General features: G+C 43.2%; 1 protein-coding gene across 1 annotated transcript in view; it reads left to right on the forward strand.

Annotated features, from left to right (window-relative positions):
- ABCA13 (ATP binding cassette subfamily A member 13) overlaps positions 1-27,462 on the forward strand; it is a gene marked incomplete at its 5' end in the record, with an annotated part of 336,636 nt that overhangs the window by 245,152 nt on the left and 64,022 nt on the right. Inside the window, 12 exon segments of the mRNA XM_082400416.1 lie at positions 4,054-4,105; positions 4,108-4,135; positions 4,138-4,232; positions 6,288-6,406; positions 10,273-10,429; positions 13,114-13,197; positions 13,199-13,461; positions 18,141-18,399; positions 18,403-18,420; positions 18,424-18,486; positions 20,792-20,901; positions 22,684-22,765. Coding sequence (XP_082256542.1) covers positions 4,054-4,105; positions 4,108-4,135; positions 4,138-4,232; positions 6,288-6,406; positions 10,273-10,429; positions 13,114-13,197; positions 13,199-13,461; positions 18,141-18,399; positions 18,403-18,420; positions 18,424-18,486; positions 20,792-20,901; positions 22,684-22,765 — 1,330 coding nt within the window.

Genomic DNA, 27,462 nt, shown 5'->3' on the forward strand with positions numbered 1-27,462 from the left:
GAGTGACGTTGGCAGGTGCACCTAGTGGAACAAGGCTTGGGCATTTCTGCGCAAAGTGTGAGGACAGGGATGGTTAAAGGAGAAAGTGCATTGACTGAGTCTAAAATGGATGAGCAGGGCTTCCCTGGTAGTGCAGTGGTTAAGAGTCTGCCTGCCAGTGCAGGGGACACGGGCTTGAGCCCTGGTCCGGGAAGATCCCACATGCCGTGGAGCAACTAAGCCCGTGAGCCACAACTACTGAGCCTGTGCTCTAGAACCTGTGAGTCACAACTACTGAAATCCACCCACCTAGAGCCTGTGCTCTGCAACAAGAGAAGCCACAGTGGTGAGAAGCCCGTGCACCGCAACAAAGAGTAGACCCCGCTCGCTGCAACTAGAGAAAGCCCGTGTGCAGCAACAAAGACCCACCACAGCCAAAACAAGAAAACAAAAACAAAAACAGAAAAAAACAAAAATGGATGAGCATGTCATGTAACTTATTTCTAAAAGTAGCAATTGTTCCAAGGGGCTGATTTGCCAAAGCTCATGCGACCCAACATCTTTTTCAAGTTAAAATTTTAAACGTGGCATGTACAGAGGTAGCCATAGTGACGCCTCCTGACAGTTTCTCCTATAAGTCTGTCCTCACTGTCCAGACGGAGATGGTGCTGATGAGGCCAGTGTCCTTTATGTGCAGACCTAAGTGTCTCCTCCTTTTCCCCATCTCCTTTCCCTGCCATATGGTGGACAAACTTTTATTTAAAAATTGATAAGTAAAAGTATTTTTTATGTACTTCCTGTGACCTACCCAACAGAGTGGGAGAACACAGATCTGGTTGATGGGTGATCTCCCCTCCCGTCCAGAATGCAGCAGGTGGTCCTCACATTCATATACAGACTCTCGGGGTCCTTCCTTTATCCAATACCTGCCAGAATTCTAAGTGTGGGCACATCGACTTTGGTTATGAAGTAAGACGTGATGGAGGGTTTGAGCTGAGCCATTGCATCGGTGCATTACCAGAAGCAGCTGTGCCCTGACCGTCCCCAAAGGGGAGGCAGTGATGGACCAGAGGTGTTGGTGGTGCTCTAGTTAAAAATGACACAGAAAGTACAGTGCACATCATCGCCAAGCACCTCCATCTACTAGAGAACATTCTGGTGTTGTGAGAGACTAGATTCAGAGGTGGGGCCACCACATGTGGAGCGAATCACCACCCCCGCCCCCAAGAGCTGTTATCCAGCAAGGTGGCCCTAAGAGGGCAGAGGCCACAGCTCAGTGTGGAGGCCACTAAGCAGGAGCCTTTTATTTTGCCTGGGAGGCGGGCTCAGTGTCAAGACTGGGCTCCAGGTGGGCAGACAGGGACCTGCCTGTGACCTTCGCTCTCCTCTGTGTGTCCTCTAGACCCCGGGAGTGTAACCCAGGCCTCGAAAGGTCATCGAGGGGATTTAATGAGAGAATCCACACCCTTAGCCAATACGCCAGCTGGTCCTAAGTTCTTTTTTTTTTTGAGGAAATACATTTATTATTACAGTGTTGACAGAGCTCACTAGGCATTTGAAAAATAAACGAGTAAATCTGCATTTTTACCTCAAATAAAATTTTTACCTGCATTTTTACCTAAAATGAACTCCACATGGGAGAGATATACCATGTTCTTGGATTGGAAAAATCAACATTGTGAAAATGGCTATACTACCCAAAGCAATCTACAAATTCAATGCAATCCCTATCAAACTACCAATGGCATTTTTCACAGAACTAGAACAACAAATTTCACAATTCGTATGGAAACACAAAAGACCCTGAATAGCCAAAGCAATATTGATAAAGAAAAATGGAGCTGGATGAATCAGGATCCTGGACTTCAGACTATACTACAAAGCTACAGTAATCAAAACAGTATGGTACTGGCACAAAAACAGAAATATAGATCAATGGAACAGGATAGAAAGCCCAGAGATAAACCCACACACATATGGTCACCTTATTTTTGATAAAGGAGGCAAGAATATACAATGGAGAAAAGGCAGCCTCTTCAATAAGTGGTGCTGGGAAAACTGGACAGCTACATGTAAAAGAATGAAATTAGAACACTCACTAACACCATACACAAAAATAAACTCAAAATGTATTAAAGAGCTAAATGTAAGGCCAGACCCTATAGAACTCTTAGAGGAAAACATAGGAAGAGCACTCTATGACATAAGTCACAGCAAGATCCTTTTTGACCCACCTCCTAGAGAAATAGAAATAAAAACAAAAATAAACAAATGGGACCTACAATAAACAAATGAAACTTACAAGCTTTTGCACAGGAAAGGAAACCATAAACAAAACAAAAAGGCAACCCTCAGAATAGGAGAAAATATTTGCAAATGAAGCAACTGACAAAGGATTAATCTCCAAAATTTACAAGCAGCTTATGCAGCTCAATATCAGAAAAACAAACAACCCAATCCAAAAATGGGCAGAAGATCTAAATAGACATTTCTCCAAAGAAGATATACAGACAGCCAACAAACACATGAAAGAATGCTCAACATCACTAATCATTAGAGAAATGCAAATCAAAACTACAGTGAGGTATCACCTCACACCAGTCAGAATGGCCATCATCAAAAAATCTACAATCAATAAATGCTGGAGAGGGTTGGAGAAAAGGGAACCCTCTTGCACTGTTGGTGGGAATGTAAATTGATACAGCCACTATGGAGAACAGTATGGAGGTTCCTCAAAAAAGTAAAAATAGAACTACCATATGACCCAGCAATCCCACTACTCGGCATATACCCAGAGAAAACCGTAATTCAAGAAGAGTCATGTACAACAATGGTCATTGCAGCTCTATTTACAATAGCCAGGACATGGAAGCAACCTAAGTGTCCATCAACAGATGAATGGGTAAAGATGATGTGGCACATATATACAATGGAATATTACTCAGCCATAAAAAGAAATGAAATTGAGTTATTTGTAGTGAGGTGAATGGACCTAGAGTCTGTCATACAGAGTGAAGTAAGTCAGAAAGAGAAGAACAAATACCACATGCTAACACATATATATGGAATCTAAAAAAACAACAACAAAAAAATTGGTTCTGAAGAACCTAGGGGCAGGACAGGTATAAAGATGCATATGTAGAGAATGGACTTGAGGACATGGGGAGGAGGAAGGGTAAGCTGGGACGAAATGAGAGAGTAACATTGACATATACACACTACCAAATGTAAAATAGATAGCTAGTGGGAAGCAGCCATATAGCACAGGGAGATCAGCTCGGTGCTTTGTGACCACCTAGAGGGGTGGGATAGGGAGGGTGGGAGGGAGATGCAAGACAGAGGGCATATGGGGATATATGTATATGTATAGCTGATTCACTTTGTTATAAAGCAGAAACCAACACACCATTGTAAAGCAATTATACTCCTATAAAGATGTTAAAAAAAATCAACATGGAACAAACTGTTAAAGGTAAAGCATTAAGATAATGGAAGAAAAAGTCTGAATATTTTTGTAATTTTGCCTAACTAAAAGTTTTGTATGCAAAGCCTATAAAGTGAAAGTAAAGAATGTGTTATATAATTTATATAAATATAAATCTATAAATGGAAATTAATTCTGTGTCAAAAAATAAACTTTAAGAAGTGAAGGAAGAAACAGAAAAATATTTACGACACATCTGACAACAGCTAATTTTCTTGATATTGTGAAACCTTCTTATAAGTCAGCAGAGAAAGGATGCCTGATCTATTTTTTTCAACATTTTTTCAAAGTGAATGAAAGATTCTTTTTTTTAGATTTTATTGAAGTATAGTTGATTTACAATGTTGTATTAATTTCTGCTGTGCAGCAAAGTGCCTACGTTATTCATATACATATTCTTTTTTATATTCTTTTCCACTTTGGTTTATCACAGGATATTGAATGTAGTTCCCTGTGCTCTACAGTAGGACCCTGTTGTTTATCCACCCTGTATAAAATAGTTTGCATGTAATTAATGGTTCTGGCCGCTGTGACCCTCATCACTGATGGGTCCCGGCCAGCCTCTGATGGCCGTTCTGCTCTGCCTGCAGCCTGGAAAGCATCCACCAGTGCGGCATCACCCTATGCATCGTGCTTGGATTCTCTCCATCCTGTCCGCGTCCATCGGCAGCTCCGTGTGCGGGACAGTGTGACTGGGGCCACGAGGCTGCAGCACATGAGCGGCCTGGGCTACAGGACCTACTGGCTCACGATCTTCCTGTGTGACGCGGTAGGACTCGGGGCCATGTCCCTCTGTGTTCCTGCACCCGGGGGACGTGTGTATGCATGTACCTGCGTGTGTGTGGGTGTGTGGCCGCCCCACGTGATCCATAGAAGCAGGGCGGTTTCCTGGACGCGTGCTTCACGTTATGTCCCCTTTGCTTCTCTGCACCCTTCATGTGGGCTTGCTCCCGAGGAGGGGCTGCGGGGCCTCCGCTGGGATCTGGGAAGCTAGGGGCCTGCACAGGTACCGAGACAAAAGATGTAATTCCCGCCTGCGAGAGACTCACGGAGCCACATAAGAGGTAAAACTAGCAAGAAGACAGTTAAAACCCAGAGTAGCAATTGACACAATACCTGTGAGAGACTCACAGAGCTACATAAGAGATAAACTAGCAAGAAGACAGTTAAAACCCAGAGTAGCAACTGACCCAGTAAGTGGAAATGTAGGGTATTGTGAGAACCCCAAAGAGAAGGAAATGCACCCCAATCAAAGTAGCCGGGGTGCCTTCCTGAAGGAGGCCTAGTTTGCACTGAGGATTAAAGAAGCAAGAGTAGGGAAGAGAAAACAATTCAAAACAGGGTAACTCAGAAGAGCCTGACAGACCAAGTGATTCTGAAAGCTGATTTGTAGGAGGAACAATCATTCATTAAAATAACTGGTGCAGTGGACCACAACCGTGTCCTGTACGTGGCATGTGTTTCCTAACACGATGGCAGGTTCTGAGAAGCTCATATTCTAACGCGGATAAGGAGTGGATGACCTCATCCATTCCTTCTGAGTAAGCAGCACCCTCCTGGGATGGCTGCAGGCTGAGCCCCATGGGGCCAGGACATGGAAGCACAGGACGGGGAGAGACTCCTCCAAGGTCGTGTGTCCAGAGGGTCTAGAGCGGGCTGGGCAGTGCCAGCCGTGCAGTCCTGGTTCAGGGCTGTCCCAGCGCTGCCCACTTCCATGCCTTCCGTTTAAAGGTGCGCAGTGACCACTGCTTCCCCAGAGGCAAGGGGGGGGATGTGCCAGGGGAGAATAAGAGCAGGCAGGGGGCCCCCAGAGTCTCCCCTCTTTTCTGCAGGCATCAGTCAATTACCCTTTATCCCTCCCACTGAATGTGGCTCCTCTTTACCCTGTGACGTGTGCTGTTGGCTTAAGGTCGGGGAGGACTATTTTCTTCTCGGTTTTCCCACCTTCATCCAGTCGTTCACCGCCTATTCAATCACTCAGTTAACGGATGTTCTTGAGGCTCTGCTCTGGGTCAAGGTGTGTCTGAGGTCTTGGGGACAAAGCCATGAACAAAGCAGAGAAGGTCTTTGTCTTGAGGGAACTTGTGTCCTTATGAGTGGAAGCAGAAAACAAATAGCCAAGTAAACATAAATAAATACACAAGATGCAGTTGGCTTGTGACTAGGTTTATCAAGAGGATGAAAGAGGGCCATGGGATCGAGGGTGACTTCAGAGCAAAGCTGGGGAGTGGCCCTGCAGCCGGAGAAGGGGGGCTGGCGAGCGAGCCCCCAGGGGAGGCCGGGGTTTGTCAGCCCGCAGTGGGGAGGCGCGGGCTGCCGGGCGGGGAGTCTGCCCTTGGTCCTGAGTGTGGGAAGAAGCCGTGTGTCCTGGGAGGGGGCTGGATTCCTGCCCCTTCCCCGTGGGAGGTGGGTGTGGGCGGCCGTGTTAGCGGCCCCCCGGCTCACGGGGAGGCACAGACCACAGACATTTATCTAATCGCCTTCTGGAGACTGGAAGGCCCGGATCCAGGTGTGGCAGGGCTGGTGCCCCCTGGGGCCTCTGTCCTGGGCATGTGGACGGCCGCCTTCTCTGTGTCCTCACCCTGTGTTCTCACCTCCTCTTTTCACGAGGACACCAGCCCTGTGGGATCCGAGCCCATCTTAATGACCTCATCTTACATGGATCTGGAAGGGGCCTCTCCAGGCCTGAGTCCGCTGCTGCAGACCGTGTGCCGGGCACACAGGACACAGACCTAAGCTGGAGCTGACCTGAGAGCTGGAGGGTCAGGAGGTGGTGGTATACAAGCCCCTGACGTAACAGGCCCTCTTCCCTTGATTTTCTCGGCTCTTTTACTTGGGTTCTGTCTGCCTGTGTGTCACTGTGATCCCCGCCTTCCAGTTAATGGCTTTCGCTTTCCGGGATAACCTGGTGGCCACGGCCCTCCTGCTGGCACTTTCTGGTATGTGATGAGAAGCGCAGCTGCAGAATTATGGTGTGTTTTCTGAAGGACAGAACCCCAGGGGCGGCTTTGAACCTGCTGTCGGCTTCATGGTTTTCTCTCTTTCCAAGCAATTATGCTGCTTCTTCCGGTGGCGTGGAGCCGGCCAGCCTGAGCGGGACGCCCGGGGCCCCTGCACGAGGGGTGGGTGATGGCAGCGGCTTTGGCTCCGGCTCAGTGTCTGTTACTCACTCAGCTCCAAAACTGTCCTCGGGGAGCCCGTGAAGCTCTATGTCTGCTGTATTTTTCTCTTTCCTGATATTAGTAGTTTGGAAATGTTTTGTCTAACTTCTATCACTTTTTTTTTTTCTTGCAGGAAAAGTAGCAAAACCAGAAAAGTCATTTACAAATATCTCATTTGTACACACTAATAAGGATCGTTGCTAGCAGTCCCCAGATTATACCTGCCGGGTATCAGGAATGCATAATGTCATCCTCTCTTACAGGTCATGCATATTTGGCTATAGATCTAGGCTAAGTATGTGAGAGATACTTGCTAATAGCAGGGAAAATAATTAAAGTGCTGATTTATTTTAATTTAAGGCTAATATATATATTTTAATAGAGCATTCTGCTTTTTTCTAAGCCAAAGATTACAACTAAAATTATTTTTACATAGATGACAGTTGTATCAGTGATCCAGACTTATTCAAAGCATCTAATTAGGGACCAATTATATCATTATTGGATAAATAGATACATGGATGGGTGGATGGATAGATGGGGAACAAAGAGAGACAGAGAAACCTTTTTAGGAATATTGACATTGCCACTAACTCTGTGACCTTGGAAGGGTTCATTTCTCTCTCTAAGCCTCACTTTCTTCCGTGTAGAATACAATTCTGTTGCTGTGAAGATGATATTAAGTCATTCACATAAACCTCCTTTACAGTGGCCGGCAAGGGTTCCCATTAAATTACTTTTAGTTGTTATTGTTACTATAAGAATTATTTTAATATTTAGAGGATATTATGTCTTAAGCTCTAAAGCATGCCTATAGTAGAGTCGCTACTATAGGCATGCTTTCTATACTCAGCTGGAAATTTATGTTCCTGTATATAACCATCTACATACGTGGGCTCCTGGTTCTAAAGAAATGATTTGATTTCAGTTTATTGATCCAGTTGAATGCATAGTGTGGTCATGGTTCCTTATAGTGTGAGTAAAATATGTTTTGCTGTAAATTATTTTTGAACTTTAGAGAGCAGATTTCAAAAATTAAGGTGAAACTCAGACAAAGTCACATGGTGGGATGCTCTTAAAAAAACGTATTTTCAGGAATTTTCCTTAACCTTGTTTTGCTTGTTTGCTTTGCTTCCTTTAAGAATCTGAATTAAGCTAGAATTCTGTCCACATTCATGATTACAGCACTTTTCAAACAATTTCAGGGGACTCACAGGTCTCTCGAGTTACACTGATGGCCCAACAGGGTGGCCACCTCAGGTGGAGGGGTCTTAGGTGAGAGGGGCTCAGAGGACCTGGAAAAGTGTCCCAGGCCGGTTCCAGTGGACGAGAGCAAGGGGCGGGGGGCGGCGGCCAGATGCTCAGGGTGACCCCCCCAGGGGCTAGTTTGGGTTTAAAGGGTGGTCCTGCCTCCACTGGAGGCCAGGCCTGCACACAACCTGACAGGGTGACCCCTCAGCAAGAGGAGGAGCCCTTGGGGCCCCGGTGGACGAGAGTGTCGGCTCGCAATCCTGTTCCCATGAGGAGCCCCAGAACCATCACAGAAAGGCTGCATCCCAGGATAAGCTGAGACCAAGAACATGGTCAGGCATTAAATGGGGCTGTTTGTCTGGAATCTGGAAAAATTGGGGAAAGTGTAAATGAATAGACTCTTACAAGACATAATAGGACAGAGTGCCCAGTTACAATTTTCCTTTATCTTTTCTTTTTTTTTTCTTTCTCTCTGTGGAGGAAAATTTGATATTTAAGCTGGAAAGGGAGGAGAATTCACATCAAAAAAGAAAAAAATAACACCTGAAAATCTCAGACAAGAAAGAGAATCTGGCTTATATAAAAAATGGAAACCTTAACTGCATACTTGGTGCACATTTAGTACTAAAGGATGATGAAGATGAGGTCACAGAATCCTGGTCCATGTCTGGAAAATCCTGCAATGTGGAGGTGGGACCGGTTTCAGAGGGAGGAAAACCCCATAAGTGGCAGAGTAATTATGAGCGGGCTGCCACCCTCCAGGTTTAATCGTTAAAATTATATCATAGTTCAGTAAAAGAACGGCAGTTGCTTGAAGCTACCGTATGTTTTACCAAAAAATAAATTATGCATTTTAAGCCAATTTAATTCTTTCCTTGAAAAGAAAAAAGCAGGAAGACTGGAGCCACCAATACATTTATTTGAACCAAGCATTGATATTTAAGGGCAGTTGTATTAAAACACTCACCTCCACCTTGTATGCTCGAAAACCGTTTTCTTCACGCCTGAATTATGAAGCAGACTGCTGTTGACAACTGTATGATTTTATGTATACTATTACATATATATATATATCCTATTTTCTGAAGCACAAGGGTGTATCTTTTGACCCAGGGACGAATACCATAGATTTCATGTGGAAAAGGAACTATACTCAAATCAAAAGCTATCTCGAGGGCCTAGCGTCATTTTGAAGCTTCATGCTTTTCAGAGCTAGTTAACGTATTAAGGAAACCTCAGACATTTAGAAGCTACCGAGGTATTTCAAGTGAAACCACTAACTCAGCCTGAGAAAATGGTGACAGGCTTACACTGCGTGTGCAGAGAGCATATGGGAACACGTGGAGTCTTCAGAGAAAGGTTGTGACTTAAAGTCAGTGACTTCAGCTGTTTCATACATTCTGTCAATAAAGCAGACCATATTCATAAATGTGTACGTATATAGTCATGGTTCTTATAACAACCTAATATATTTTCAATTGATGAACTTTTGTTGACTGTTCCTTTCCATTAAAATGGGAAGGATGCTGCATGAAAAAATAAAAATAAAGAAAATAAAGTAAGTGACTCTTCTGCCGGTACTTGGAGTTTCCTTTCCTGGGACAGGGCAGGGTGGGTGTCATAGAGGAGGCTGCAGTGAGTCGGCCGTGAATGAGCCCTGGCTCTGTGCTCTGGAGAAGGAAGAAGGAAGAGGTGTTTTCATTAGAGGACCGTTGTGGGTGTCTTCTTAGAGCGTGAGGTCATCTGAAACTTCTGGGGGCCACTTCTCGGGTCCAGCCCTCATGCCCCAGCTTCGGGCTCACACACAAATCACTCCCGCTTTCATCTCCTCTTGCTTCTCAGCTGTGGGTCCTCGGTCAGGTATCTTAGCCTCGTCCATCCCATGTCCCATCTGTGAAATGGGGCCGTGACACCCGCCTTCAGGGCTGTAGGATCAGGGAACACCCTGGAGGCATACGGCGTGGAGCCCAAGCACAGAGCACCCTGGAAAGGAAGCTTTCCAGTTCTATATTACGTCCTCCTTTTATATAGAGCTTCCCACCCTTGGTAGCTTTAATGATTTTATGTTTTTAGAAAAGCAGGTGTATCCCTGCTCTGCTGAGAAGACTGTGAGCAGAAAATGAGGCCAGGCTTGCCCCGTGCAGGAGGGGACACTGGGGTTCTCTCCAGGTCGCACGTCCTAGCCCGGGTTTGACGCTGCCCAGGGCTCTCTGCCCGTGTACTACAGAAAATGTGCTTTGTCTTCAGAAAATAACTGCCGGATTTATTAAGTAAAAAGTGCTCCTGTTCACAGAGGGAGGAAAAATAACCAGGCCAGCAAAATCTCATCTTTAAATCAGTCTGTATAGAAGTAAGTGTTACAGGACAAGGAACGCGACTTTTCACTTGACATTTCAGACACGCGACTCTTCCGTGGGTGTATCTCATCTCCAGAATCTTCTTCACTTCGGACGTGGCTTTCATCTCCTACAACTCCCTGAACTTCCTCCTCGGTCTCTGCACCATGCCGATGTCCGTCATGCCCTGGCTGTTGGCCTTTGTCTCCAAGTCTCAGGTCAGTGACCTCCCACAGGCTCTGGGACTCACGCCTAGACTACTGTTGCTTTTCCAGCTGGAACTCAGTGCAGATGTGCTGGTATCCACTGTCTTCACCTCCAGAAGGAGACACTGACTCTGCTTGGCAGAAACCCCTGTGCCTTGATAAGCCCAGAGCCAGGCTGGCAGCAGCAGGCACGATGTGAGCAGTTTGTGCACCTGCTCTGTGAGTGGAGGGTAGGCCGAGTCACGCGTTCACATCCTGTTTGCGTCCACATCCTGTTTGCATCCACATCCTGTTTGCATCCCTGTTTGCGGGTGAATTGCCAATCGATGGCTGGAAGAGTGGCCGTGTGTGTGGAGCGCGTCCCGTGCTGGCGTCAGGGGCGCAGGGGTCAGACCTTCCTCTCTGCGAGGTCAGCTGCTCCGGGGCGGAATTGGCCCCCGTGCAGACCACACTCTCAGGCCACCACAGGTCTGGAGTGTCAGGGCGATTCTGCCCTCTGAGCCCCGGGGCATGTTTAGATTTGCTGCTTTCAGGGTGTTGGAGCAGAGTCTCCAAGAGACTGGACTCCTAGTCGAGGAACTTTACTCCTGGTGAGGAAGCACCTCTCTCAGGGAACCCCTCCAGCAGGCCGTTTGCATCGGGAGGCCCCTTTTGGGTGTCATCGCAGCAGGCGTCGAGGTCCAGTGGAAACCAGCTCTGCTGACACCCCACTCTTGTCCTTCCATGCTCCTCCCCGTGAGGCCTGCCGGGGTCGTGTCTGCTGTAACTCATCTTCTGTCTTGCTCAGCCTCCCCTGAGCTGCCTGTGGGGATGAACTTCATAGTCTGCACCCTCCTCTGCCCCGGATTTCCATGCTTTTCTTTCCTGCTTTCTTTCTTGGCTCTGACCACACAGGTCTCTCCTGACCCCTGCTGTCCATGTGGATCCCGTTCCTCTCTAGTCCTGGGGCTGGATCGACTCAGGGGCTGAGGAAACAGCCTGGGAAAGGCCTGGCCTCCCAGTTCTGGAGGATGGGCTGCTGGTCGGTGTCTGGCCAGTCTGGGACTGAGGCCTGTTCCCTCGGGACGGGCTCCCTTCCTGCTGCCCGGACACGCCGGGACTTGGTCAGCTCTGCAGCAATGGCTCATCTTATTTGCTGTTGTTGTGCCTCACGTTTGCACAGAAGCAGTGAGCTCTGTAAACATTCATTATGCATCCAGTGAAACAATTTATTTTGGTGATTTTTATAGATCTATTATTGACACTAATCTGTATTGGTGTCTCTAGCCTTTAAATAGTAGCTAGCAGCATGAGTCACTGGCTTTAGCTTGAGGAGAACATTGAAATTGGAGGAGGCAGAACAGGGTTCCCCTCGTCCCCATCGGAGCTCAAATATGACGTGGATCCTGGTCATGAACTAAAGGGGGAGGAAGACAGACTCAAGGGAGACAACCCCCGCCCCAGAGGACGGGTCACACACAGAAGAGGAGAAGGGTCAGGAATCTTGAGATTCTAAGGCTAAGGTGAGCGGGAGGCTTTGTTCCCTCCTGTTATAAGTAGCATTGCTCACCTGGAGAGAAATCAGCAAGCAGGAAGTTGTTTGCAAAAAAATGGGTCAAACTCAATTGTTAACAGATAATAAAAGGCATTTCATTGCCGTTACTAAGGTCTTTCTTTTCCTTTGCTCTTTATTTAGATATACTTTGCTTAAAAAACTCAACGTGATAAATGGGTAATTTCAAATATTCCTTTGTAAGTTCAAGGGGCAATATAGTCTTATGAAATCATGGAATAGGCCAAGAAAGGTGACTAGATGTTCAGATCAGTATCAAATGCCAGTATAACTGGTATTAACCATTGTGTATACAAACGATAACATTAATATGAGCATTTTACTTTTTACCAAATCACAGTTTCTAAGCTGATGCGTACAGAAAAGGCATTTTGGGTTCTAACTCAGGATGTGGAATATCTCTCTCTCCCACTACTGAGGCTGTCTTTTGAGGGGAGGGGGATGTAGGTAGATGAAAAACTCATAGTTTCAGTAATTTATTTCTCTACTTGATCAGTCTCCACATATTGTGAATTAGACACTCATAAATTGCTGTTCCGTGAATTTGTGTAGCCACGCCGGTCATGCGTGTGGATTATTTGCTGAGTGTCATGCATTAGAACAGCTTTGTTCACATGGGAATAGACACCAGTGTGAATCCCTTATAGTCAGATCTGAGTCCTCCTTATTAATTATTTCCTGAACTGTTAGATCGTGACTTAAAAGCTGTAATAGTCTCCTATTTCCACCTTATAACTAGGAAGACAAAAATCTTCCATGTCATACATTATTTGATCCAGGGACATAGTTTTATGAAGAGTGGGATTAATAAGCCCCTTTAGTACTGGATGAAATCTGTAAATAGTGGTAGTCAGTGAAGACCAGAACTAAGGGAAAATTAAATGAACCTTTCATGGTTTTCCCATGTCTATATGCAGAAGACAATAAACTGTAATATAATAAAAATACATACCCCTAAAAGTCTTCATTGAATTTTCTATTGTCCCCAGATCACACTAGTTGAGACCACTCATTGTGAACAGCTGTAAGTTTGCATGATAAGGGAGAACTGGACATTACTGAGTATGAGATATATAATTGATGGTTTTATAATCTTTCTCTACAAAGAGCTCTTAATTTGCTTTCTCTTTCTTTCATTGCACAGAATTTGCAGAACATCTGTGACATCCTCAAGTGGGTCTTCACTATTTTCCCTCAATTCTGCCTGGGTCAAGTGCTAATAGAACTCTTGTTACAATCAGATCATATACAACCTGACCCACAACTTTGCCATCGATTCGTACATGAGCCCCTTCGAGATGAGCTTCCTGGGCTTGATCTTTGTGCAGCTGGCAGTACAAGGGACGGTCCTTCTCCTCCTGAGGGTCCTGCTGCACGGGGACCTCTGGCAGTGGCCCAGGTATGTCCCTCGGGGCTCGTCCTTGATGGCAACTCCAGCCTGGAGGCTGCAAGACAAGAAACGTTCTGATCAGTGTCATACACACTTCTGTTAGTTAGGATTTTATGGGTTTTTTTGTTTGCTTTGTTTTTGTTTATTTGTTTTTTTATTAGTGAATGACCGACATTAGGAAGGAGAATGTCAGGAGCAAGATGTCAACCTGTGAGATAATCGATCCAGTTTTTCAATTGCCTCAATGAATTTTCTCCTTTAATATTGCTCAGTTTTCCTCTTACTTTGATGGTAACATCTAAGGTGAATTTGGTTGATACCATGATATAATTTACTTTTATGGTGAAATAACATCAACTCCTAAAAGCAGGAATGTATGGAAATTCAGTGCCGATAACCACTTGCCCTTTGCAAGATCCTGTTGTTACTAGTGCTTATCATATTCTTCTTATTTATTTAATATTATTTAATTAATGATGCTAATAATGTTTTCCTGTTTTTTAGTTAAGGATGAAAGCCCAAGGGGTATACGTGTATATGTGGGCTGACCACATGCATGTGCGTGTACCCGTGCCACACAGCATCCTTACACCCACCTCCCTGTATCCTCAATAGGGTTTCAGGTGGTTTTGCAAGGAGGTCTGAAGTGCTGTCAGATAACGCATTTTAAATATTAAGGAAGGAATGTGCTTACCTGTGTAGGGTCCACAATGCATGTCTCTCCCTCCGTAATCCTTGTGGCCTGAATCTGTGGACTTGCTCTTTCCAAGAAAGGGATCCTTTCTGGAGAAATCACTAATTAGGGCCATATCACAGGAGAACCTATTAAAGATTATAGACACACTGTTAGCATTTTGTGGTGATTTCCTTATAGGAGTTCCCTGTCTCAGTCACTTCATCGATGTACCTCCTTTATAACCCCTTTAATCTGCTCAAGTGGAGAACCATTTTGAATACACATCACAAAGCTCTAGAATTGGCTGCAATCCCTCTGGAATCTGTAGATTTCCAATACTGACTGAGTTTGAAATAGAATTCTGAGTGCCTTTCAAGCGTAATTGGTTCAGTAATTGGCCCTCACTAGTTTGATCTGTTGTGAACCCTGTTCTGTAGAAATCCCTCTGGCAGATTTCAGGGTATCTCATCCTCCTGAAGCACTGAAAGATCTTTCTTTCAAGACTTCTGGTATTACCTTTACTTGGTAAAGTATAAGTGAAACCATGTTTTAGAATTACGTCCTCAGGGCTCCCCTGGTGGCGCAGTGGTTAAGAATCTGCCTGCCAGTGCAGGGGACACGGGTTCGAGCCCTGGTCCAAGAAGACCCCACATGCCGCGGAGCAACTAAGCCCGTGCACCACAACTACTGAGCCTGCGCTCTAGAGCCTGTGAGTCACAACTACTGACCCGGCGTGCCACAACTACTGAAGCCCGTGCGCCTAGAGCCTGTGCTCTGCAACAAGAGAAGCCACTGCAATGAGAGGCCTGCATGCTGCAATGAGGAGTGGACCCCGCTCGCAGCAACTAGAGAAAGCCCGCGTGCAGCAATGAAGACCCAATGCAGCCAAAAATAAATAAATAAAATAAATAAATTTATTAAAAAAAAGAATAATATCCTTGTTATCCACAGTAAATAGTCAATAATTGTTGTTCTTTGTCAATGTGAAGGTTACAGAGTCCAGAAATTTAACGTAATTTAGACATTAGTTGCTTATCACTCTTTTATGGACAACTGTCACAATAATGATCTGACCAAATTCATCTGTTTTTAAAATCCAGATCTAACCAGGTCACTAATCATTGTCTGAAAGAAAAGTCCAAGGTTCTCAGCCAGGCCCTTCCAGTCCGGCGCCTCACGCCCAGGGATGCTGCATGTGGTGCCCCCTCTGCCCCCACCCCTGATGTTGGCATCTGGTCCCCTGCCTGGGCTGGTCCTTTGCCAGGACTGACTGCCCTGCCTCCAGGACCCTCCTCATGCCCCTCCCATCTCCCAGGCCAGGCTTGACATCCTCCCCGTGTTTCCAGTACAGCCTGTTTTCTCCATCAGGGCCACCTGTGGTTTTTTTTCTTGTTGTTGTTGTTTTTCTTTTTTTAAAATTTTTATTGGAGTCTAGTTGATTTACAATGTTGTGTTAGTTTCAGGTGTACAGCAAAGTGAATCAGTCTTACATACACATGTATCCACTCTTTTTTAGATTTATTTTCCCATATAGGTCATTATGGAGTACTGAGTAGAGTTCCCTGTGCTCTACATTAGGTCCTTATTAGTTATCTATTTTATATATAGTAATGTGTATATGTCAGTCCCAATCTCCCAATTTATCCCTCTTCCCCTTACCCCCAGTAACCATAAATTTGTTTTCTACATCTGTGACTATATTTCAGTTTTGTAGATAAGTTCATTTGTAGCCTCTTTTTAAATTGCACATATAAGCGATATCATATGATATTTGTCTTTCTCTGTCTGCCTTACTTCACTCAGTATGATAATCTCTAGGTCCATCCATGTTGCTGCAAGTGGCATTATTTCAAAACAGTGCCATTTGCGCCAGTGTTGTTCTACAGTGTTTGTCTGTTACTCTCCTCTGCTTGACTCTGCGTTCCTTCACGCAGGAACTGTTTTACACTGTTGTAGTCAAATCATGGAAAGAATAGGAAGACCCTGCCCTCTGCATCTACACAGACGCTTCCTGTGTCCCCTCCCAAGTGGCGTGTCCACCATCTGCCCGGGTGCCCCTCCCTGCCCGGCACCTGTCCCCGTCCTGCAGTCCTGCTGCCGCCGGTGTTGTCTGCTCAGATCTGGGTCTCCATCAGAGCCTGAGCTCCGGCCACAGCCGAGTCAGGTTGGGTGGGCTTGGGGGGTTCCTGTTTGTTCTCTCTCTGGTCTGGATCCGGGCTCTGCTCTCTGTACCCCAGGCCCTGGCTGGGTCCGAGCAGCCACACAGCCCAAGGCAGCATCTCCCTTCAGACATATCAGCTGCACCGAATTCCTGCAAAATCCCCCTACACCAGCGCCCATCAGGATCCTTACTTTGTAACACAGATGCCATTTTTCATGATCGGCAGTTGGAAGACGGCCAAGTGGCCCATTTCTGAGCACAGGGGAATGAACTGCATGTGTCTTGTTGTGCGGAGGCTGGCAAGCGTTGACCTCGCTCAGTGCCCCCCATCTGCCAGAGCCACTTGAGATGTAACCAGTATGCATCTGGACCCCGAACCCTGCGGGCAGACACCCTCTGGGGACAAGACCAGGGAGCAGGTGTAAAGCTTCCCAGGTGATGCTAATGAGGAGAGAATTAACTGATGCATCTCGGAAACAGGGAGGGGTAAGCTGGCACCTTGTCCTGGTACAGGGAGAGACGACCTCTGGACAGCTAGGCCAGGCTGAAGGGCCCAGGGACGCGCCCTCACCTGGGAAAGGGGGGGACAACAGTCAGGAAGAAAAGTGTAAAATTCAGTGAATCTTCATAAACTGAACACACCTGTGTTCCCTTCTCCCAGACAGTGGCATCAGCAGCTCAGAAGCCCTCCACAATCCCCTGCCGGTCAATCCCCACTCTGTAGATAAGCGCTGTTATTTTTATCACCACTGATTCATTTCTCATGCTTTTGAATATTATGTAAATTATATCATATAACACATACTCCTGAGTAGCTATATTTTCTCATCATCTGTGCTGGGTCTTGAAAAATTATATGTTTGTCCAGTGGTGATTTCAGGTATGGAAAAAATAATACAGGGAAAGGAGCTGGGGCCACTGGGACCTGGCTGTGGGTATTTTATTTTATTTTATTTTATTTTATTTATTTATTTTTTTTTAAAAAAATTTTATTTATTATTTATTTATTATGTTTATTTTTGGCTGTGTTGGATCTTCGCCTCTGTGCGAGGGCTCTCTCCAATTGCGGCTAGCGGGGGCCACTCTTCATCGCGGTGCGCGGGCCTCTCACCATCGCGGCCTCTCCTGTTGCAGAGCAGAGGCTCCAGACGTTCAGGCTCAGCAGTCGTGGCTCACGGGCCCAGTTGCTCCGCGGCATGCGGGATCTTCCCAGACCAGGGCTAGAACCCGTGTCCCCTGCATTGGCAGGCAGACTCTCAACCACTGCGCCACCAGGGAAGCCCCTTTATTTTATTTTTAATACCTTTTTATTTTAAAATAGTTTAAAGCTCACAAGAAATAGCAAGATTAGTACGGAGAGAGCCTATGTACCCTCCCAGTGATACTGTGATAATGTAATAATACAGTACATCACAATATTACATTGATATAACCAGGAAATTGATGTTGGTACAATACTATCTCACTGTCAGCACTCATTTAGTTATTAAAATATTGGCATATTACAGTTTGCAGAAATTGAGATTTACTTGAAAGCTAAAATGCACCAGAAAGAAAATCATAAGGAAGATTGGAAAGTGAGCTAGCTCAGATTTTGAGTCAACAAATCAGAGGTGAAAGTTCACTTTATGTGCATCTGACAGGTGTCTGCTGAGTGCCTGCTATGCATCCTCCTACACCATCCAGCACGTGCTATGGAGCTGTAGTGTTTGGGGACTTTTGTGGGTAATCTACTTTATTAAAGGGCCTGTTTGCTAAAAGTGGTCAAAGTTGATTTCTTATAACTCTGCGATAAATTACTTGTCCTCTAGCACAAAAGTCTGGCATGACTTTATTGCTCGTACAATTGAAAAGTAGTTTGAGTTTGGTGTCCATCCACGTCACTGTCTTTTAGGCTGATGTACATTTCCTTTGCGTTAGAGGATGAATGTTGACCCCTGATAGTAACCAGCCAACGGGATGCAGAACGTGGGTGGGTGGGCCAGAGCTGGTACCGCAGACTCTGGGGGCCACGTCTTCTGTTCAGATGACCTCTGACCTTTCTCTCCCTCTAGATTCTTCCGGTCCATTTCCCAGGTGTGAATTAACTCTGACTTACCCTTCCAGGGGCCACTCTGCCATTCGAGGCACAGTCACATCTTCCAAGGACGTAGATGTTGAAAAAGAGCAAGTGAGGGTGTTGGAAGGCAGAACTAGTGGAGACTAGTACAACCTTAGTAAGAGTTAAAGAGGCTTCTTCAAGAGGACCACTGCCGTGCAAGATATTAGCTTGGGCCTACTCAGGGGAGAGGTGAGAAAGCTCCTGTTTGTACCTTTTCTGTTGCAAACTGGTGTCACTCTAATTGTCCATCTGTTCGTGTTATTCTCAGGATATCTGAAATCGGAACTAAGAGCAGCTTCACATTTCAGGAATCTCTGCAGGGTCTAGGTGGAGAGTCAGTCGGCTCTTTCCCTAGTGAAAACTCTGCTGATTGAGTGATGGGTTTTCTCTGTTTCATAATTTTTAAAATTTAAGTGATCAAGGAGTTTTAATTAGTTTGGCTTATGGGGTGACTCTATTGAGTGCAAATATTTTATAAATCCAATTAATTAAGGAAACCACTTCTAACTCCTGCTTAGACTTCAGTACTCTTTAAGTGGCCAATTAAGCCTGTCTAGTAATATGCTATTCTGGAAAGGTAAAAACACTCACACACTATAGCCATAGCTCAGAGTTGTTTTTTTCACGAATGTGTCATTAATTCTAGTAGAAATGTTTAATCTGAACTGACAGAAGCCATACAAATTGTTCCCAACATGTGCTTAATGCATAAAGGGAAATCAGTTCTGGAAATGATTACCTTTAATTAACTGTTAAAAAGAAAAAGAGTATCTTGCATTCACATTGTACCAAGCTTCTGAGAAATTCAAAGTAGGTTATATCGTTATCTGATTGGCATCAATGCTCTACTTGTGAGTGGATCTGAGGTAAAGAGAAGCAGAGAGATGGGTCTGAATCCATCCAGGGACCCTTAGACCCTGACCGAGGTGTGTGGTCAAATGGGACAGAGGTTAAAGAAGTGGTTTATGCAGTTGTTGGCTACTCAACTCTAAGACTAGCTATGTGATTTTTGCCATCTTATGGAACTGTTTTCTTACCCTTGCTTTAAAAAATAAATTTCTGTCTTGCTACTACCTCTCCTTTAGTTTTAAACTAAAGTGTGAGAGAAAAACTTGGAAAACTTCCTATGAGAGATGCTCCAGGTCTCTGAAATGATCCAAGATGCATTTACCTTTGGGTTCTCTTCACTAGGCTGTTTATGAGCATCTGAGTTTAATGACTTAGATGTAAAGTCCTACGCAAGAGCCTGCAGAAGAGACGGATGGCTAAGATGTGTCCCCGTCCCTCTAGGAATTAATAATCGGGTAGGAAATGGGAGATCATAAACATACACAGTGTTGCATAACAGTAGGGCAAGGGTCAAAGGCACAGAGTGAATCGGCTCGGAGCTGTAAGTCCAGAGAGGGCGGCCTCGAAGGAGGAACGGGAGCATCGTGGGAGTGGGGAAGGCAGGGGTTGTGCAGAGCTTTATGAAAAAGGAAGGTTTGGATAAACTTAAGCCTAAGCCAGGAGGGTAGATAGAGTTCGGATAGGCTGATGGTTTGTACCTGGGACAGCAGCTCAGGTGTGGTCTGTGACACGAGTGACATGGGACAGGACAGGTCTGCAGCAGGATGGACCCCTATATCAGAGCGTGGGAGAGACCCAGTCAAGGTGGGGGAAGCATGAGTGTTGAAGCAGGTGGCACCCGGAGCTACAAAATAGGGTTCTGTGATAATCAGGTGGGCTTGGCCACAAGAAACACAGAACAGTCACTTTTCCAGGATTCAGGGAGCCAGGAAGCCAGCTTAGGTCAGGAGACAGCAGTGCCCAGACATCGGGAAACAAGTGTCCTGGAAGGAGATCAGTAAGAATGAAACCATCTCAGCTTCCACCACAGAATCCGCAGCTAAGCATATACAGAGGTTCAAGGTAGAGGCTGAGGCTGTGAAAGAGCGAGGCCATTGTTTCCACCATGGAATGTAAGACAGAGTGAAGCAGGAGATGTGACCTGATGCTGAGCAAGAGTATGGGAATAGAGGGCCTTCTTGATTAGTGTCAGCATTAGGCTATAGTCTGAGTGAGAGGAGAGAGACAGAGAGATGGAGAGATTCAGAGACAGAGACAGAGGCAGGCAGGGGAATAATAATGATTATGATGATGTGACTCCTAAAAAATATTGCGCTTACCAGAGGGACATAGTTGGGAGCCTGTTGGATGCGCCCTGGATAGGACAGGAAATTTCAGCGTAATTGGTGGTAGTTGGCTTTTACTTCTCATCCTCTTGAGTTTTCCAGACGTGAATTTACTTACTTGTCTGTGAATTAACACCACTCAAATGCCACGGTGATTTCAGAAGTACTGCACGAGCTATAAAATGCGTTATACATTTATTTTATGATTGTAAAAGTCTACAAATAACACAAACCAAAAATATCAACTCAGAGTTGGGTGAAAGCAAGTGCTGTTTCCGGTATAATTTTGATTTTATGGTTTGTTTGTTTTCTCCTCTCAGTGCTTTGGGCTTCTATGGGTGAACGGAGCTGGGAAAACCACCACATTCAAAATGCTGACCGGGGACCTGCCTCTGAGCTCAGCACACGCCATCCTCAGGACTCTCATGGGGTAAGATTTAATCAGATTTAATTGTTTTGCTGCCTATAGAGATAATCATCAAGCCCAGAGACCCCCAGCCGCCCCTCAGTCCTGTGCACTAAAGTCAGAGGAGGTCATTTCCCTCCAATTAACTTTCCAATGACCACTCCTTACAAGGTGGAAAAGAGCCTCCAGATGGGAATAAAATGAACTTGACGTTTCTGGCCAGAGAGTAGAGGAGGTGTTGGCAAAAGCTTCCCAGGGCTAACCCCTTCCAGGGGCGTTGGCTGCTCTGCCCCATGAACCCAGATGAGCAGGGAGCAGTCAAGGGCTGGTTCTTCTTGCTTTGCCATCTGGTGGAGCTTCAGACGCCGTCCCCCAGTGCAGGGGCCAGAAGGGGCACGGTGGTTTCATTGTTTTCCCACCCAGACCTCATCTTTCGGGCAGTACAGCAGTTTTCCAGCTAGTCTTCCAATAGCGTGCCATTCGTGTGTGTCCCAATCCTATCGCTGTTCCCAAATCCCATCCTATACCCCGCTCTTCTGATTCTCAGTGCTGTGTGATGACATCCTGGCCTATATCTTTCTGCTTTTCCTACTACAGCGAATTCATTGTAACTTGATAACAGATTTCAGAAATCTGTCGTTGAACTGACATAAAGAAAGAGACATGCCTTGGGCTACATTCTCTGAAGGTCATGATATAAATAGCCACCAAGTTCTCAGTGCTGGACTTGATTTCATAGTCTGTCTACCTGGGATCCTAGAGTTATTCCTAAGTAGACTTGGAAGTAGTTTGCTTGAGATTTTTCTTATATAGGTTCAAATACAATAATTGAAAAAAGTTCAAAAATATCATAATTGAAAAAAGTTCAAAAATATCATAATTATCCATTAATTAGCTGATTCTTTGCATCAACAAATAGTTTATTGTCCATCTATGATGTGCCAGGCACCAGGAAGACAGAAATTTTTCCTGTAATCCTAAAATTCAGTGTTAATATTCGTATGTCTCCTACTAGTTTAATTTAAACATGCATAGATATCTGTGTGTATATATCTAATTTTATCTATTATCTGCGTGTGTGTGTGTATGTATGTGAAATGTAGGTGATTAAATATGTAGAGAGATGTGTACTTTAAAATCAGACACGATTATAAAGATCACTGTGTAGACTTCATTTACACTTATTGCATGAACATTTCATAATCCTCTTCAACAACATTTATGAAAAGATTTAATTTTTTAGAAGCCTGGTGGGCATGCCATTTCATTGTTAGATTAATTTGCATTTCCTTGATGACTCATGAACCTGACGGAGTGCTCTCCTCACATTTATCTGTTGCCTGGGGTTTCTTTCTGCCAATCGCCTGTCATGACCATTGTTCTTTTCTTATAAGGTTGTCTTTTTGTTACTCATTATGTACGAGTTTTTAATATATTCAACTAGTAACTAATCCTTTGCGTGCTTTATATGTTTTAAGTATTAGGTTCAATGGTACCTTGTATTTTAACTCTGTTTTAAAAGTTTGTGTGTGTAGAGGTTCTCAGTTTTGATAAGACTGATTTATTTTTCTTTTTCTTTGCTATTTCTTGCTTTTTGAGTCTCAGGAAATTCTCTTTCTAAAGTAATAAAGCTATTCTCCATAGTTTCTTTTCAGAGGCTTCTATTCTACATTCATGTTTCTAATTTATATGGAGTTTATAATTGAATATATGGGGTAATGGAAAAACAATCTGATTTTTTTTTCTGATCCCGAATTCCAGTTTGCCTAAGGCTATTTTCACAGCCATGTGTCTTTTGTCCGTCAGTTGGAAGCATCTTCTGCTCCGTACCGAGCGGTCAGCCAGGCTGGGACTCAACTTTACCTTCTCCTGCTTCAGCTGCATCCTGGTGGGTTGCACCACCTATCTGTCTTCCTAGTTTTTCATTTCCAGAATAGTCTGGATTACCTTGGGACCTTTACGAGGTATTATTTTTAGAATCATTTTGGTAACCTGTATAAAAATGTCACAATATTTGAATCTTGATTGGAATTGAATCAAATTTATTTTATAATTTGAAGAGATTTGCACCTCTATGATATTTTGTCTTCCTTATCCTTAACTCTGGTAGTTACCCATTTATTTAGCTCATTTAAAAAGGATCAATTCAGTATGTTGCACTTTTCTTATAGAATCCTTGCATATCTATCTTAGATTTATTCATCCTGATGAATTTGTCTTCATCAGGAGGTAATTCATCTCTTAATTGTTTATTTTTTGGGACTTTCTTCTTTGGTTTTTTCATGGCTAGAGATTTTGCTGGTTTACCTCGCGAGTGAGTTTATGTGATTTTACTCTCATTCTCTCTTTTCCTGTCACCTTCTGTGTATCAGTTTGCTGCTCTTTCTGCTATTTACTCCCTAGATCTCTGGTCCAGGGCCAGGTCGTATGTTGACACCTTTGGGTTCCTGTCCTGCAGCCGCAGGCAGACGGCCCATGTGAGTCCTTGCATCGTCAGGTCCCCATCTCACTCTGGGACCCAGCCTGGAAGATGAGCAGCTTCCACGTCACCTTCTCAGCCTCCTGCCGGGAGAGGTGGGGCTCTAGACCCAGGTGTCACACACTGAGCTGGGCTCTGGTCCTCTGCATCCCTACATGAGTGCATTTAGTCCCCATTACCTCACAGGGGCCCGATTCCTAGCTGCTGTGTGTAATTCAGGTAAGAACGCAGCGACCAGTGGCTTCAGACCCTGCGTCCTGTACTCTCTTGCTTCTGATGCACAGAGATATTTATTTTTGAGTGTGTTTTTCTATTCTACACTTGTTACACAGCAGTGAATGAAGTAAATAAATATCTATTAGTCATTTTTTTAAAATTTAAGTATAGTTGATTTACAATGTGTTAGTTTCAGGTATACAGCAAAGTGATTCAGTTATAGCATATATATATATATATATATATATATATATAGCATATATATATATATATATATATATATATATATATATATATGTTTTTTCAGATTCTTTTCCCTTATAGGTTATTACAAAATATAGAGTGTATAGTTCCCTGGGCTATACAGCAGGGCCTTGTTGTTTGTCTGTTTTATACATAGTTGTGTGTTTATGTTAACCCCAAACTCCTAAGTTATTCCTCCCCCACTTTCCCCTTTGGTAACCATAAGTTTGTTATGTCTGTGGGTCTGTTTCTGTTTTGTATATAAGTTCATTTGTATCATTTTATTTTGTTTAATGCAGAGAAAAAAATGCAAAGCATTGTGTCCACAATTCTCACTGGAATTTTGATTTTATGTTGCATTTATAGATTAATTTGAAAAGAACTGGCATGTGAATGCTGTGTCTTCTTTTCTGCAAACGTTGTATATTTTTCATTCACTGAAATAAATCTAATTCCTTTTAAAAAGTATTTTAATCTATCTAGGATACAATGCTTATCCCAGTAATTCATGAAACATCTCCTTTTCCTCCTATGGTAATGCCTCTGATTCCAGTTTCCTTTTTGCTTTCCCTAAAACCATCGAAACAATGTTAAATGGCAGTGTATCTTATTACTCACTTAATGATAGTATTTCTTTTTATTTTTCACTTTTAATTTTTTTCTTTCAGTTTCATTGAGATATAATTGACATAACAGTATAAATTTATAAACTATATATGTTTAAGGAGTACAGCATAAGGATCTGACTTACATACATCATGGAATGATTATCACAAGTTTAGTGAACATTGATCATTTTATTTAGGTATAAAATAAAAGAAAAAAATATTTTCCTTGTGATGAGAACTTTTAGGATGTATTCTCTAAACAACTTTCATATGTAACACACTGCAGAGTTAATTGTATTAATCATGTTGTACATTACATGCCTAGTACTTATTTATTTACCTTATAACTGGAAGTTGTACCTTTTGACGGCCTTCACCCAGTTCCCCTTCCCCCTATGCCCTCCTCTGCTAACCACAGACCTCATCCCTTTTTCTATGAGTTTGTTTGTTTGTCTGAAGTGTAATTGACCTGCAACATTGTGTTAGGTCCTGGTGCACAATATAGTGATTTGATATTTCCATACATTACAACAGTATCACCATGATAAGTCTAGTTACCATCTGTCACCACACAAAGTTATTACGTTATTGTTGACTATATTCCCCACACATACATTTCATCCCTGTGACATATTTATGTCATAAATAAAAGATTTTTGAATATTGATCTGTCCTTATTTTTCTGCAGTATACTTTGTTTTGCCATGGATTTAAATATTTTCTTATTTGCTAAATTTTATATAGCATTTTAAACGTACACTTGATCATGAAAATTAGTTTGTTGTTGAAAAATCTCATTTTAAATCCTTACTATAAAATTACTCCTATTTTTAATTTTTGTTGTTATTTTGACAATTTAAGTTTTCTAATAAACCTATTTACTTAATTTAAATTTTTAAACTACTTACATGGAGTTATAACTATTATTATCTTAATAGTTATATTTTTTTCTCCTCTCTGTGCCTGTATAACTTGTGATTTTTTCCTATAAAATTATCTTTGTACTTCCTAGACTTTGACTATTTTACTTTAAAAAGAATGAAAGATTGAATTTATTTAGCACTTCAAATTTTTTTCAGTTTTTCAGCAATTCAAATTTTTTTCAGACAAATTTTGCCATTTTTATTACCCTCTCTACCGTGCTTTTCTCAATCTAGTTTTGTGGTTTTGTTTCTAACTTCTTGATTTGAATGATTTTTAAAATCTTTTTTTCTTTAAATAAAGTATCAAATCATTGTCTATAAATATGCTTCTTTGTACAGCTTTACTTTGACCCTAAACATTTAATGTGTTATATTATTGCTGTCATTATTCTGTAAATAACATATATAATTTTGATTTTGTCTTTCCAAAATTTACATAGAAGAATATTTATATTTACTCAAAATCTTGTGTTTCTTGGTTTAATATATTTTTAAAAATTTCCTAAAAAATTTTTTATTGACGTTATAGAAAAGAACATCTCAATGAATTTTCACAAAGTGAAACCCTTTTGTAATCTGTGTCTCACTCAAGAAACAGCACAAGGCCCTTTAAATCCCTATCCAGTCATTTCTCCCCTTCAAAGGTAACTCCTATCCTGATTTTTTAAAATGTAGCTTAGTATATTTTTATAAGGCAAACTTTTATAACCGAGACTCAGGCCAAGACCCAGAACTCTGGCAGCTAACTGGGAAGCCAGTCAGCCTTCCCTGCCTCAACCACACCCCTGAGCCAGAGAATCCTGTGTGGCTTTATCATCCCAGAGTGTCCCTGGACATCAGCGTTTGACCTTGCTCATTTGTAAGGACCTCATGGGACTTTCAGACCCTCAGTCTACAGGTCCCCTCTTCCTTTCTTTCTTTTCTTTATAGTCTACCTTTGATCCTGGGCCATTGGACTTGGAGACCTGCCTGTGAACCGTGCTGATTGCCTACAAGCGATGAGGTCTAACGTGATGCTCTGTCCTGTTTCTTGCAAGTTGCAGCTGGATCCAGAGTTATCATCAGGCTTGAGGTCTATCCTTTGACATAAATAAGCAGGAGGTAATGTTTCTGGGTTTTTTTCATCAAGAACCATCTGATATCTGGTCTTCACTCCTTTTTTGATGTCTAATGCCAAGGTTAGTGCATTAATTCATTGGAAATTGCAAAATGGTAATAGTCTAACTCTTATCGTTTTGTTTTCATTTACTAGCTGGAATAATTTTTTAAGGAGTTGCTGTCACTACATTTTATTTCACTACCCAGAGGTATAGTTTATATAAAAAAGGACAGATAAATGCTTGTTTTTGTTTCCCCTGTTTATCTACTCAGTTTTCAAGATAATCAATTGATTTCCAATTAGGAGTTGTTTGCTTGTTTGTTTTTGGTTGTATTATTCTGGTTTTATTCTGATAGATTTAGAATATATCAGAAGGTTACTTTGTGCTTCGTTATCCCTTTCACTCCTTAAGGGGGCATTTTCTTGCCTCTCCCCATCCCCCCAGTCTGGTTTCCTCATCCTTGTACTAGGAATGATGATGGCTCAGACATGGAAGATTCAGCAAGGTCTCATGTCCAGCAGCTGGCATGCACTCCTCACGTAAGGACTGTTCCCTTTCTTAGCTTCCATGAGGACAGTCGGAGACCTGAAAGCATATCTGTCTTACTCCAAACTCTGCATGTTTAAATGTTGTGCTATCTGTTGGCTCTTTTTGGTTTGTTTGTTTTTAATTTAATTTTTATTTTATATTATAGTTGATTTATATGGTTCTTAACTGTTATAATCATTGCTATCTGTGGGCAGAGAATACAATTAGACTTCAGTGAGTCTATGACTATTGATAAAAAGTCAATATTTGGAACTAATTATGTTCAAGAACAGAAAATAGAGAGAACCGATCAGTTGAGCGAGTGTTTGAGCTCTGTTAGGATGGGCTTGTAGATCCTAGCTACCACCCGGAAAGGGAACCATGCCACATGCAATTGAAGCTCTCTCAAGTGTTATGTTGCTGATTTTTCTCTGCAGTTTTTGCTGATTGTGTGGTGCATTTTCTTTCCCCTAATTTCTCTTTACAAG

Source organism: Balaenoptera borealis (genome assembly GCF_965194805.1).
Source record: "Balaenoptera borealis genome assembly, chromosome: 7".
Lineage (NCBI taxonomy): Eukaryota > Metazoa > Chordata > Mammalia > Artiodactyla > Balaenopteridae > Balaenoptera > Balaenoptera borealis.